At 40.2% G+C, this 15,616-nt stretch overlaps 1 protein-coding gene across 8 annotated transcripts in view; it reads left to right on the top strand.

The window, feature by feature from the left end:
- LOC126858560 (zinc finger homeobox protein 4-like) overlaps positions 1–11,967 on the top strand; it is a 363,658-nt gene extending 351,691 nt beyond the window's left edge. For all 8 annotated transcript variants that reach the window (XM_050608973.1, XM_050608972.1, XM_050608970.1 and 5 more), the window contains one exon: positions 11,138–11,967. In XM_050608973.1, coding sequence (XP_050464930.1) covers positions 11,138–11,841 — 704 coding nt within the window. In that variant the 3' untranslated portion in view covers positions 11,842–11,967. The remainder of the gene's footprint in view (positions 1–11,137) is intronic.
- The last annotated feature ends 3,649 nt before the right edge of the window (positions 11,968–15,616 follow it).

Genomic DNA, 15,616 nt, shown 5'->3' with positions numbered 1-15,616 from the left:
ATAAAATATTTAATAATAGCATTCATATGGTCGCGAGGCTTCTTAAAGATCGATAAATTATTGCTTTCCCAAATTCAGAAATAATAGAGAAGTTACGGTTTTTCTTTTATGCCTCCTTTATATTCCCTTATATCACCGAATTATTTCTGTCAAAACCGACACAAAATCAATTAAGACGCCCGTTATCTTGCCATTCGATCGGAGCTATGGAAGCCGCTTCACGGCAAGGTCAATCTCCTCGCGTGACAGAAAGAGAATCGCCGAGCGTAGCTTTTCCATGCCGAGTAGGCATTCCGGGGGAGACGAGTGCATTAAAGTTGTATCACGTTGCGACGGTCCGCGTATAAGTTAGCTTCTCGCAAGGTGCTCGCATGCATAATGCGAGGCGGCATGTTCTCTCCGTGTGTCGAAGAGGTATGATTCCGGGGCCGCGTCTGACTTGTGAGACGCGGATAACAAGCCGCGCGCCCCGCCGGTTTGCACCGTTAGTCTAGAGCCCAACCACTCGTTCCACAATCCCTGGGACACGGGAGAAAACGAACCCCTCCCCTCCCCTCCCCCTCCCCCCTCTCCCGCCTGGGCTACTCCCTAACGATGTGCCAACAAAATACGGATAAGGAGACGAGGAGGAGCGTAAGCAGATCGAGGGCGAAGTCCCGACGAGCGTTACACGCGAAGACGGGAATAAAAAGCAAGGGTGGATGCTCCTTCGGGGCGGAGAACGCGCGGGAGGGGGAAGGATGGGGAGGGAAAGGGGAGGAAAACAAATACGCGGTAGCTCGACGAGACGCGACGAAACGAACTGAAAAAAATCCGCGAAGACGTCTGCCTCCCTCCTCCCCCGTTCCTCGAGAAGGAGGGTTTTTTTTTTTCTTTTTTTTTCGCCCTCCTTAATTATCCGACTGACAATTATTTTTAACGACTTCGCGATATCTTAACGAGACCTAATCCGCCGACGTGGCGTCCGTTAAGAAGAAAGAAAACGAAAGGGGGGGAAAAGATCTCCTCCTCACCGCTCCTTTTTAATTCCTCTTGCTGAAAATCTCTTATTACCGTGCCGTAACATTCCTGCCCCGGTGGTGGGCTACCCTCCGGAAAGATACCACCGAAGGACCCGGTCTTTTTTCTTACGGTTGACTTTGTAACACGGCGACACGGATCCACGCCGTGCAATTAGAGAGCGAATAATAATAATCTTCGTGGCGAATTGAGATTCATGATTCTCGTCCTGTCTTATTAAAACACGAGCTTGTTTTCTCATAATCTTAATGCTCGACTAAGAATTCAAATTTAATTTCACTAAATATGTAAATATTTATCAAATTGTGTGCTTAAATAAAAGCATTAAATATATCCTAAGAAAAAAAAAAAAGATTAACAATTATTATTCAGTTCTCGTGTAAACAAATAAAGATTATCTTTATATTATTTTATTTTATCTTTATAGATTCTAGATTCACTTTATTGTTATTTAGAAAAAAAATATGCAGATCTTTTAATCACCGGATATAATTTTAACTAAAAATAAAATCAAGCGGTACCTTTGTTTACAAGAGAGCACAACCAATTGAAAACTACAGAAATCGCCAAATGTGTATTATTATGACCATAATGCAAACAACAGGAAAAGTGCATTATTACCTGACGCGGTTCACGTGAGAGAGTCCACTCCCATTTTCGATCCCCATTACCGTACGGTAATCGTCTAATAATTGAAGTGAGGTAATTAGCGCGCGATAGGCTACTTCCCACGTCCGGCGCGCCTGGCTCATTAAGTCGTCGCTAATGATAGTCGCAATCGATCAGTCCCTACCCGCTATGATCACGCTAAATCGCATAGTCATAACACTCGGCGCCGATATTAGTTAATCCCGTTTCATTATTTATCGCCTCCAAGGACTCGGATTTATTCTTCCGCGGAATTCTTCCGATGACGCGCCATTAGTCATGGCCGTGCGTAATTATTTATTTTTGAGCCGCCCATCTACAACGAAGATTGTTTTGCGAAATAACGCGAATCTATGGGATAAAAAAATCCTAACGAGAATCCTAATAGAGAATCCGTGGAAACTTTGAGCCACCGAATAGATGGTACCGCGTGTACGTTATTACGCCAGGGTCAACGATGCTCAACGCCGATGCGTATTTATAGAGATAAATACCAAAGTGCTACCGGATACACCGCTGCCTCGAGCCCACTTGTCACTTGTAAGGATTACTCGTGTTCCCACTGAGCCTGCGACACTTTGGGCAGGGACGGATTAGAGGAAATAAGCTTCGATGGCAAGCAGATTCTCACGCGACGCCTTCCTTAATCCCAAGTTTATGCACCAAGATGATGAATTGATTAACCGACAAGTATAAGATTTTTATTAAATTCACAATAGAAATTTTAACAGGATTAACTACTTGATATACGTTAGTATTTTTGTTCTCATCAAATGTAATGAGTATTTAAAAAGATAAAGCAATAATCAATAAATTATTAATTAATAGAATTTATTTCAAGGCTAAAAGAGTAATTCTTCTCGATGAGAATTGATATGCATCGAAATACGACCAAGTCTCGCATCTCCGCAAATCCGCCCCTGTCTCTTTAGGGGGCTCTGATACCCTTCATGCCGGGTTCTCCGCCGCGGTTCTGCATTTAAATAATTAAAGATCCGCCGGGACGGATGGACGCACGGACTCGTCGTATTAATGGGATAATCGAGCGTTCAACGTCGACCGAGAAGCGGCTATAGGAGCGACGAGAGGGAAGGGGAAAGAGATAGGTGGTGGTGGTGGACGGGTGATAATGATTTTATAGTCAGCTGAACTGTACGGGGGAGGGGGATGTGAGACAATTGACTCGATAATACGGGTCTTCCTGCCTGGCACCCGTTGATACCGACGGCGAATCAAGTGCGAACACCCGGCTAAGAGAAAAAGAGCGAGAGCTAGCGAAAGGGAGAGAGAGAGAGAGAAGAGGGAAAGAGAAAGAGCGAAGGACAAGGATAAATGCTCCATTCGCTAATGACCCCGGTGTGCCTCTTTAGGGACGGCTCCTTGACTTAGGCTACCGGTCGAAGACCTCTCCATCTCTTCGTGAGATGCCGAGAAATCAAGTACCTGACAGCGGACTCCACCTTCTGGCTCCCGATGCATCCTCGTCGCGTTCAGAGACTGCGAGTGACTCGTCACCTATGCGGCCGTTCGAGGCTCTGAAAGGCTCGCTAAATCGCGCTTGATCCAGATATTCGTTAAAGTAATAACGCACACTTGAATAAAACGTGATAAGGAAGTAATGAAATGTAATAAAAGATGAAGACTGAGACACGTATAAGCGAAAATCCAGAAATTCGAAAAATACTGATACTTTTGATTTAGATAATAAATTAAAATAATAATTTTTTAGATACATTTAGATGAAAAATAAATAAATAAATCATATACATAAATTTGCAGTTAGAGCAACGAACAAATTTATTGATAAAAAATGTTAAATTAATAATTTTTCAAACGACAGATGCATCTAAAATTTCACAATCGATCGCGAATTTGTCTTCTTTTTTATAACCAGCCTATTTTTTTTTTTTTTCAAGTATATCGAAAATTTGGAGAACCGTCGTTACGCGAATTAATATTGTCACTTAAAACATACAACATATGGATATATTTGTATCTCCCCATCGCTCGTAAAAAGTATTTGCTTCATTATACAACTTTACTACAGCGATGACACAGGTGTCGAAAAAAAAACACCTGTCCTCAGCCACATACAAGACCCGACATTTTGCACACGTTTTTGAGATTAAACGTTATCCACCATCATCATAATCTTTCAATATGTCTGATTAGAACAATATAATTAATTTTAATTTTGAATATAAATATCAAGTAAAGTTTAATTACTTTACTTCCCGATATATAGAGAAAATTAATTAAATCTAGCATCTCTTATTAAAAATCAATGCCTTAATAATGAATTAAGTTCGTAAAAATCAGCTGTAGAATCAAAAAAATTATATATTAATATTTAATATTTATATATTCATTTTATAATTAATATTTATAAAAAAATTTTCAGCTTCTTAATAAAAAATTATATATTTATATAAACTCTTTATTTTATAATTATTATTTATATAATAATCAGAAACAATCGCTGTATGTATTGTCAATAAAAAAGATGTAAAATGTTAATAAAAAAAAAAAAAATTATATAAAATTTTATAAAGATTATTATTTTTTTTCTACAAATACAAATCTTTTCTACAGATACAAATCTCATGGCGGATTTCATTTTATTCAAGGGAAAGAGCGAACGCGAAAATCAGCTTCGTAATTTTGTTGGCGAAGAAAGGATTCGAAATAAAAGGTGGACAGGCAGAGGAGGAAGAAACGTCCGTTTTCGCGTGCGGAGGGTCCGAACGAGCGTAAAAATAGCCCTGAGACACGTCAATAATTAATTAGCGGAATTTATCGATACGCCGGCATCGTTATCTTGTCCGATACGCGTACGAAGCGATTTCGTGGCCGAGTCGCGAGATAAGCCGTCGTCAATTCATTCGGGTCCGCCTCGTTCGCGTGGAAATTACGACTTCCTCGTGATCCCTGACATCTAACATTTTCTGAGAGAGAGAGAGAGAGAGAGAGAGAGAGAGAGAGACGAGGGGAATCTGCTTACGCCGAACATCGCCCAGGATATTAAAATCGGTCGAATGAGCAGGTGACTCGTTGTGATATTTGGTATGCTTTAAGTTCGAACTTTTGGACACTTTGTTTGCATTCTCGGTGTTATTCCTCACATGATATACAATTAATAATACTTAAATGAAACTCTTGTCTTAAATTTCTTATAAGATTCTGCAGTAAGATTTTTCGATAAATACTATAAATATATTTAAATTATTAATTTTAATAAAATTATTTTTTTATTCTCTTGTCTATTATATTACTTGTTTCATTTCATTTGCAATATTAATATTTGTTAATAACGTAAAATATATAATTACCAATTCATGAGTAAATTATTGGATTTATATTATCGTCAATATTTATAAAAGCATGATTAAATAAGAAGTGATGGATTATTTATTACCATGTATTATAAAAAAAAAAAAAAGATTTTACGAATAATTTTCAATTATTATTCATTTATAACGTATTTCTGTAGCATGTTTCCTTTTAATTAATTGCATATAGCGCGATATATGAATGAAACAAATAATCGAGTAAATTAAATAAATCAATTAAATCAATAAATCAATTAAATCAATAAATCAATAAATCAATTAAATAAATAAATAAATTATGACATCGCTCACGCCACTTTTCAGAAATATCTCCTCTCGTGGTTTAATTACAAGAATGATTATCGCGATTTCTCGAAGACGGGGAGGGGGAGGAGGGGGAGAGTATCAGCACCTCGTAGTTTAATCGGAGAATTGACCTGTTTTTAACGAAGCCGCACTTTGCGTGAGCGAGCGAGGGAGGCAGAGCCCATTGATCCTGCGATGCGCCGGGACACGATTTCGACCGTGTCCTCGGGTCCCCGCATCGGGTCTCGAAAACCCGACATCAGGCCTTGACGTCTTAAGCGGGATGGGGCGGTCATCGAACGAGATAACGAAATTAGCCCGGCCGCTAATTTATTTCCTAATTCCCGCGCGAGCGGAGGTGTGAAACAGCCGTTTCGGGCCATGGTATCGACGATAACGGGTCTGGATAAGGAATAAAAAGAGGAGAGGATTCCTTCTCGTACGTGGTCGGTCGACGACGGGCGCGAGAAAGAGAGAGAGAGAGAGAGAGAGAGAGAGAGAGAGAGAGAGAGAGAGAGTGGAGAGGAGATAATGCGAAGGCAGGAATGCACGCCCACGTTCACGACGTGTTTTCCTATACACGTACGGTGGTCAACCACGTGAGAACGCGCTAGCACGCACACGCGGAATGCGCCGTTGTGCATGCTTCGCGTAACGGGCAGTTATGGCAATCCGCAGATCTTCTCTCCTCGGCGAAGGAGACTGACTCCACCTCCGAGATTCATCTATATTCGCGGTAGTCCACGAATTCCCTCGCTCTCTGATGAATCTGGAAGGAGAGCGCGCGTTGCGGGACGTTTAATATTTCACTTAATCGGCTTCATTATTTAATCAGCAATTAATGGTAGTTGATAAGACACGTGGTGAAAAAAGCGATCCTGTGTTTTACCTTAATCATGGCATGAAATATCGCGCATTTCGCGTTCATAGTTTCGTTATTGTTTCGGTCATTAGAGGCATTTCGAAACTTGATATCAAGCGACTTGAGCGATTCTCTTTCTTTGTCTTTCCTTAGCTATCGCGTTTTCCTCTTAGCATGCATGAAATAGTAATAAAAGAATACTTTCCTAAGAGCATCGGTATATTTGCAGCTTCTTGCTCAATTAAATAAATCTGAGTGAAGTGGAGCAGCTTGTAAAATTAAACATTTTGTAGAAAGTATGTCAATAAAAATGCATTACAAGAAAATTATTACATTGCCATTTTCTATCAGTTTAACTTTCGCTCTTTAAAAATCGCGTTTATGATCCTCCGATTTGTCTCGATAATTAATAATAAAGTATAAAAGTAATTTATTCTCTATTAATATCTTCCTAATAAATCAAAATCTGTATGTAACAGTCATAAAAATTATCTCATATGACAATAATTTAATGATTTCTTCAGCTTTCTCACGAGTGATTCAACAAGTTTATAAAACAATTCAGACACGATCGATTCTAACTACGATCGCTGACCGTCATTCAATGACGTGCTACTTTGAACCCGCAACATGACGAATTGCATTTTTCCGTGCGCGCGCGCGCGTCTTCGGAACAGCCGTTAAAATTCCTGAACGCGTTAACTAACGACATTCCCGATTATTCTGTTCACCGGTCCTCGAATGCGAGTTTATATGGCTGCCAGGTTATACGGACTTATACCTACTTACCAGAGTCCATAGGTCTGACACGGAAACTCGCTCGTAAATTCCCACCGAACAAATTTCCAGCATGTGTCGTGGCAATCTTAAGGTCAGTGGTTCTCACATCTGATGAATCCGAAAGGCAAACAGCTCTTCAAATCTGTCGCACAATTAATAAAATAGTCAATTTAAAAAAAAAAAAAAATAATAATTCATTAGAAGTTTGAAAGTAAGAATACTTCAAATAATTTTGATACATAGTGCTAATTTAAGAATATTTTATAAATGATATGTATACAATTTAATATATTCTGCAAAAAGTATATTTAATTATTTTAAATTGAATTAATTATAAACGTATACTACATATAATTCAAGATATATATGTTTAAACTATAAAAGAAATCAAGAAAAACAAGTTCTGTAATTTTGAGGCACAAAGAAATATTTGAGAATTTATAATTAATAAATTTAATTCGTGAAAAACGTTGAATTTTTTTTCTTTAATAAAAATAAAAACAAATTAAAAATATACACGAAACTTTACTCACTTGCTCTATTGTATACTTAAATAAAAATCTAATAGGTAAGACATTCTAACTAACATTACAGAGTGGCAGAAAGTTCGTTTCAATTGAGAGCTGTTTGCGCGTATTGAGTACCATATAAATGCGCTCCATTAGCATCACGGTCAGAGTAATTCCCGGCGCAAAGGATTAAAGCTTATAGTCATGCTAAAATTAAATAATGAGTGTCCGCGTCGCGATGACGATCACTGGGGACTTGGGAGCGGCCGGCAATCAGAATCTCGCGCATATACACGCCGCTCACACATTTAAACAAAAACACACTCATGAGTGCGACAGTACCGAAGCACTACTATCTCAATCCGTACGCAAATGAGCCCCACTGAGGAGACAGCACCAAAGTGATGTGCGTATATGGTGGCATAATGTGTGTGTGCGTGTGTGTTTTATCTCCGCGATATATATATATATATATATATATATATATATATATATATATATATATGTATACGAAACGCGCGCGCGCGTATATACAACACAATCTTTGTTGACCGTCTAGGAGAAGGTGCTGGAGGACGGAAGGGAGGGCGAATCAGAGCCACTCAAAGGAATAACTAGTGATCATTAAGAGTAATAATCTCTCTCCTCAACCGTTTCGATTGTTTCAAGGGTGTCACACGGATGGTCCGTGACGCGCTACGCGTTATTTATACGATCTTCCTTATTATATTATATTATATATATCTTCGTGCTCTCGCGCGCGCGCGGCGAAGAAGTGACAGTGACCTTGGAAGAAAGAAGGCTAAAGAGATCACATCAGTTGCGTTTCATTTCCGATAAGATTACGCTGTAGAAAATTGAACGGCACAAATAATAAAAAATATCAATGCTTATCAATTTTTAATCTTGATTGCATCTTGATCAAGAATGTCACTTTTTCATTCCAAAATTGATATTTTTTAAGTTCTAAACACTTTTACAAATGTAACATTTATATACGCATATAAATTTTATATAGGAACACATTTATATTAGCTCGACCTTTTAATCGACAAGAGCTAAAAATATTCTGTTTAAATATTGCAAAATTTTTGTATATAAAGATACATAATAATGTAATAATAAATGACATCAAATTTATCTTAAGGATGTTTTTTGTATGTACAATAATATCAAAAAACTGTCAAAATTACAAAAAAAATCGACTTCTTAGCATTTATACTGTTTGAAAAATCAAACAAATAAATCCGGATTATGAAATGAATTAAAGTATCTCTAAATAATATGGATTTTGACATCTTCATAAAAAAATAGTTGTAATTAATATTTTTCCTAATTTATGGCAAAAACTTTTGATCGTGAATATCCCCTGAAATCAATTGCAAGAAACAATGAAAAAGTAATTTGCAGAAAGGGAGAAAGACAGATAATATTTTTCTACAATTTTTAGTAAATAATTTTTAAACGAATGAGTGAATCTAAATCAAGTTTTGAACAAATATTTATTAGAGTTTTCTTAGGTGAAAATTTTTATTTCATTGGTAATATTTTTTCCTTGTCAAATTTGTCAATAAATGCTACAATACGCGATTTTCCATAAGAATCAAGTAACTTTAAATTTGAATAATTTCCAAATCAAATATATATATATTTATTAATTAAAATCTTCATAACTTTTGATCGCTTCAGTAAATCGATTCAGAATTTTTTTATAAGTTTCTGAACATATGTAAGAATATTTTGTACAAGTTTGGTGAAATCCCTAATATTTCCAAAATAGGTCACAAAACATCCTTAAATAATTATCTTAAATAATTCAAATATTATTGCATGATAAAGAAATATTTATACCCAGTAAATTAAATAAAAAAATCTTTCAGTCATTCACATGAGGATTAAATTAAACTTGAAGGATGGTTCGTGTTTTTTTGTCTCCAACTCAAAGGTTACGATACTCTAATAATGCCTGTCGTCCACCACACGTTTGGCGCGCGTTTATTTGCGCGCTCGGCCATCATTATTCAACCGATTATATCAAACAAGAAGAGCGGGCTGCCTCCGATACCGACGAGAGCGAGAGAGCCCGTGGGGCCCCGATAATGAATTTGCCACATTCCCGCGAACGCGTATGGGGCCGTAAAGGGGAGCACAGAAGAGCGACCACAACTATACAGCATGGCCAATGTTGTTGCGTTAATCCCCCATTTATCCGTAACACTTTTCTCCCTTCTTTATTGCACGGCCGTGCCTCCTCGTTCCGAGAAAGGCCTTTTCGATGGCGGGACATAAAAACGCGGATTATTTGCTTGTCCAATCGTGGTAAACCATAATCCATGCGAGCGCAAAATACGCGAGAGGAAGAACGGGCGAGCCGAGAGAAACAGAGAATGAGAGAGAGAGAGAGAGGAGCGTTGGTCAAACAGTGGATCACCGTGTGTGTCAAGGGTTTTCATTAGACAATAAAGAGGGAACGGAACCAGGCACTTCGGGATTCTGCCGTTTAATAACTATTAAAGACGCACCGGAGAGAGAAAGAGAGAGAAAATCTCTCTGGCGTCCCCCCCCATCTCTCTCTCTCTCTCTCTCTCTCTCTCTTCTCCGTCTTCCTCGCGCCTCCCTACCTAGCTCTGATAATTACAGCTGTGCGCCCATCGAATGAGCAGGGGTATCATTAACACTTCCTGCCTCGTAACGACTCCTCATCTGATACACGATACGCGGCGATATAGCCGTGTGCGTCACTGCGTAAACCTGTCAACCCGCCTAATCAACGTCGGAACGTAAGCGCGCTTCTGCATCCTTCCTCGCGATCGTGCATAGATTGCGATCATAGATTCGATTAAAAACGTCGGCCAAATTAGTTTGGAAGGTGACGCACTTTACGCTTTTCTTTTCAATACGTTTTTTTCTACGTCTTTTTAGAGACGTAGGGGAAGAAAAAGAGATGATGGTAATTCCGTTCCTGCTGCCCGCGACCGTGCACGATCCTAAAATTGAAATTAATCGACGAGGCGTCGTGAGGCCTCTCGATACTCGCGGACTTTGGATCGTCGAGACGGTCGCGGGAATTATCTCGTCAATGCGAATCGGCCCGCGGACGAGCTAATAAGTACCAATTTACCTGTCTCGCTCGGGCAAAAACAGGTTTCGCATAAATTCTTCCCCGGTTACGGCGGGAATGCTATTATGACAACAACTAAGTTGGCACAAATCAATTACGCACGAATGTGCCATCTAGCCCCGCTATCTTTCCCTTTACAAAAATCTGATAATTTTATATATATATATATATTTTTTTTTTAATCTAGAGTTATACGAATTGCAGTGTTTACAGTAATTTCAGAAGTAGATTTCAAAAGAGAATTTCATATAATATCTCTCAGATATTCATGCGCAAGGCAATTTAAGTGCAACTGACCTTTATTCTTCTCAATTGCTCTTGCGTTATGAAAGAATGTGAGATTGATTTCATGCGATAGTTGATATTTGTAATGATAAAATAGCGAGCCGAGCTGTGCTTTGAAAGCGGTGTGAGTCCAGTTTCGAGACAAATAAGTACAGCGTAAGATGATTTCAGCGCGAAAACTGGACCGACACAGCAGTCAGAGACTAAAACGGCTCGGCGCGACACAGTGTCTGTAACGAGTCTTCTTACGAGAGACAATTTCACCATTTGCTTTCAGTAGCGGCTGCGGGCTTGAGCGGTGGCCTACTCGGCGCTGGTCTAATGTCGCTGCACGTGGAGGGCGGCACGCAAGTGCAGGTACCGCGGGCTCTGATGCAGGCGTTCCTGCAACAGGACCCGAATCATCCGGGCTTGGAGACGGTACGTCTGCCGTGCGTTCCGGACGAGACGAACGTCGCGCCGCAACACTGCCGCGAGGCGGAGATCGAGCTGTGCCTGGTGTGTCGCCGCTGCGGCCGAGCGTATCCGCAAGAGTCGACGTTGCTGGCGCACCAGCGCTCCTGCTATCTGGGCAATCAGCAACGTCGGGGCGCCCTGCGTCTCGTGCAGATGCGCTTCGCCTGCTCGCTTTGCGAACCCGGCGTCCCGACGCGCACCTACGCTACAGTAAACGATTGGCGTCGCCATGCCGAGACGCTCCAGCATCGTACGCGTCTGGAGGCCGCTCAGCAACAGCAGCATCAGCAGCAACAGTTCGACGGCGGTGCGCAGTCTGGTGAAGAAACGAATCCGCTCACCGACGAAATGGAGGACGTCGTCAATCAGATCACCCTGTTGGCGGCTCGGGCGGCTGCTGAGAGCACGACTAGCGGTCAACCGCAGGTGGGCGAGAGAGCTGGCGGTCAGGATAACAACAACGGGCCTGACGCCAAACGGCAAAAGCTGGTCCAGGAGGTCACCGCCCTCGCCGGGGCACATTAAGCGCCGCTGGATTGAGAACCCAGCCCTATTGGCCTATCTCTTATCTCCTCCGGAAACAGGAGAGATGTGCGCGATGGCATCAAGGATCAGTAGAAGAGGACGCAAGAGGAAGACACATCGAAGGAAGACGGAAGACAGAGATGAGCACCGATGGACGTCGCTCGAAGAAGGTCCGAATTCGAGGACGTCGCAGTTCGTGGACGAGCCAATGTTCCTAACCGGCGATGAACGGGCAGCAAGGGCGGGTGTGTACATCTTGATGGAGCACTCCGTCGCGTCGGGGGCATCTGCCCCGTGGTGGTAAGAGGGGGAGGGGAGATAGGCGGGGGAGGCATTACTATTCTCTCGCGCGGACGGTGGACTTAGTCGCGATCGCTAGAGCGCGCGATCATCCTCTCGTAATTTTCTTGCTCGTGTATCGCATCGTCACCGCGCATCTCGCCCTCCACTGCCTCCCCGCCCCCTGGCCTCCCCCCCGATTCGCCTATTATTTTTGTAATGCGAATCTCGCGCAGCGCGCGCCGTGAAGTCGCGCGTTCTCCAAAGTTCCTCTCGTAGCACGAAAGAAAGAAAAAAAAAGATAAATAATGAAGGGTAGCAGAAAAGAGAAGGACAGAGAGACTCTCGACAAAGACGAGCGTCTAGGTGGAATCGTCCGGGGGACGATCGAACGAACACGATCGAGAAATCCAATTCTCCTTGCCGGTCAATCAGCAACCGATCGATCAGTCAGTCATCGGTTCGATCGGATCGAACCGATCTTTTGGGCCCATATCTCGGAACGATGCGCGCGTACATTTACGGGAGAAGAGGGTGGGTACACGAAAAAACCTCCCGAAGGGGGAATCGAAAGTGCGTCGTACGCGACGCGCGTCGAGGTGGGCTAACTTAAACGTTCCTATGTAAAGTAATAATAAAGATTTAAAGAGCACACATACACACAGAGTTACTAAGGAAAGGAAGGAGGAGACAAGAGGAAACAAGCGGACGCTGCTTAGACGTGGCGTTTAATAGGATAGGTGGCGAAATTAAAGAAACGCCGCCATCGTTACACATACGTACGTACATATTCATATACATATATATTATATATATATATATATATATATACATACGTCTATATATATATATATTATATATATACACACGCATATATATATATATATATATATATATATATATATATATATATATATATATATTTGACTGTCTCTCTCTATCACTCTCTTTCTCGTTTTGACGCGCGTGTGCACGGACCTGTGTGTATGTGCTTGTGCGTGCGTATGTGTGTGTATGTGTCGCGAATCGGCGACTTTGACAGCGATCGTGAAAACTGTAAAAAAAAAGGTGACACCATCGCGTATGCTTTGTATTCGTCGCGAGTGAGATTAAAGACGTCCGCGATTCTCGGGAAAGCGATGAAAGAACGAAGAAAAAATCACATACAAACACACACACACACACACACACACACACACACACACTTACTCTTTCTGATTTATACATATTCATACATACACACACACGTGCACACCGTATACACCAGGCTCGGCACGTACGCTTTTTTTTCTGGACGTTCTTCATTTCCCGTAATTTGATAAAACGAGACATAACAAGACGGCGGACGAAAAGGAAGATGATGATGGTAAATGTAAGGCGGTAAATAAACCCCCGGTGCCCGTCGTCGACACGATTCGCGTGCACGAACGAGCGAGCAAGACCCACAAACATGGTTCCTATATTTAATAAATTATATTTATTAACACTAAACAAATGATTAGTAATAATGTTAATGATAATAATATTAATATTATTAATAATAATAAGTAATAATGTTAATGATAATAATATTAATATTATTAATAATAATAAGTAATAATAATAATAATAATAATGAAGCTAGTAATACTAATGATAGTAATAACGATAAGTATTAGAGAGCTGTCGGTAGCTATAACGATTATCGCTAAGCAACGTTCGATGATCGAACAATCGATCGACATACATCGACGCTCGGCGGGGAGGGGTGAGGGGGGTGAGGGGGGAGAAGGGGGCACCGTCGTCGAAAGAATCTGACCTTTGTGTTCTCAGATCTCTCTTTCTTGTTCTCTCTCTCTCTCTCTCTCTCTCTCTCTCTCTCTCTCTCTCTCTCTCTCTCTCTCTCTCTCTCTCTCTCTCTCTCTATCTATTTATTTATCTCTCTCTCTTTCTCTCTCTCTCTCTCACATTCTTTTCTTCTTTTCTTCTGTTTTACGTGAGCAAAAAAAAAGGATTTTAAATCCTCTGGAAACCGAATGTACGTATACAATATAGTAAAAAATAAATAAATGACATTTCAGACAATTTCAATTATGAATGGATATTATCATTGCGTTGGTGATGTTATCTGAAGTTCTTTCAAACAAAGACTAAAACAAATTTCGAATTAACGATTGCAATCAAGGGGATGAGATTCGAAAGATCATCTCGCGTCTAAAAGGAAAAAAAAAATTTAGAGACAGACATCGGCCCCGTATCTCGCTTGAGGAAAGAAGGAGGGGGAGGGGAGGATCGCGCCCTTTCGGTCGGCAACAGGAGAGAGATTGTATAAAATCGAGTACGACACGAAGAATTCACTACTAGGTGATAAGTTACGGATAAATTACGATTAAATTGTAGAATGTAAAAAAAAAGAAATGGGAGGTACATTGACAGAGACGATGCACAGAGACACACACAGACAAATACACATTCTCACTCACACATATAGATATATATATACAGAAAAGAAAGAAGTATATATATATATATATATATATATATATATATATATATATATATATATATAAAGAAGATGAATGAAAAGCAAAGAGAATGAACAAGAAAATAATTAACAAGGAAAAAATATATATATATATTTCAGTAGAAAAAGTATATATATATATATATATATATATATATATATATATATATATATATGATGTTGTGACGTACTAGAATCCTCGCGGATATTATCCGGAACGGTATCTGCACGCGTACGTACGTGCGTGTTCCTCGCTTTAGAAGAAGCTCATTCTAGAGCAGAAGAAACGAAAAACTTTGCGCGTACGATGCGGCGCGTATGCGTAGCTTTGGAATGCCAGAAGTGCTAAAAAAAATAAAGGAGAGGAAAAAAAACCGCGGTGTTTTACGCGCCGCAGTCTTGAATTAACGCGAATCATTAGGGTAAAAAAAAAAAAAGAAAAAAGAAAAAATACTGCGGATAATATTGGGGGAGAACAAGATGAGTGTCGCGCCAGGGCGATAGAGCCCTGGATAGAGAAATGTACCGACGAATGAGGGCGCGTTCGTTTTTAGAGATAGAGGGGCTCGGAGAGAGAAGAAGGGGTTCTGAGAGATACGAAGACGTTAATACACGTATGGTGGTCGTTAAGATCAAACGAAACGCAAAGTAATAATTATTTTTAAGATACTAAGCAACTCGAGGTTCCTGTCTGCAAAAGATGCTTTTTCTAACGTAAAGTTGTAACGATGCGATGATTATTAATATTATATTTGAATTATTATTATTATTATATTATTATTATAGATTACGATATTATATTTATATGTACGTGGTCATGTATTGATTATTATCTATATAAAAACGTTACAGCGTTGATCTAGTATACATTTACATATTCCAAGATGCACACACACACACACACACACATACGATGCATACACATACACACACACATACCGTATACTAGCAAAGACATCTAATCGAATCGTTAATATCGAAATTCTCTCTCAG

Source organism: Cataglyphis hispanica, chromosome 26 (assembly GCF_021464435.1).
Source record: "Cataglyphis hispanica isolate Lineage 1 chromosome 26, ULB_Chis1_1.0, whole genome shotgun sequence".
NCBI lineage: Eukaryota > Metazoa > Arthropoda > Insecta > Hymenoptera > Formicidae > Cataglyphis > Cataglyphis hispanica.
Note: the sequence above shows the minus strand (reverse complement) of the source record. Positions and strands in the feature narration are given on the sequence as shown.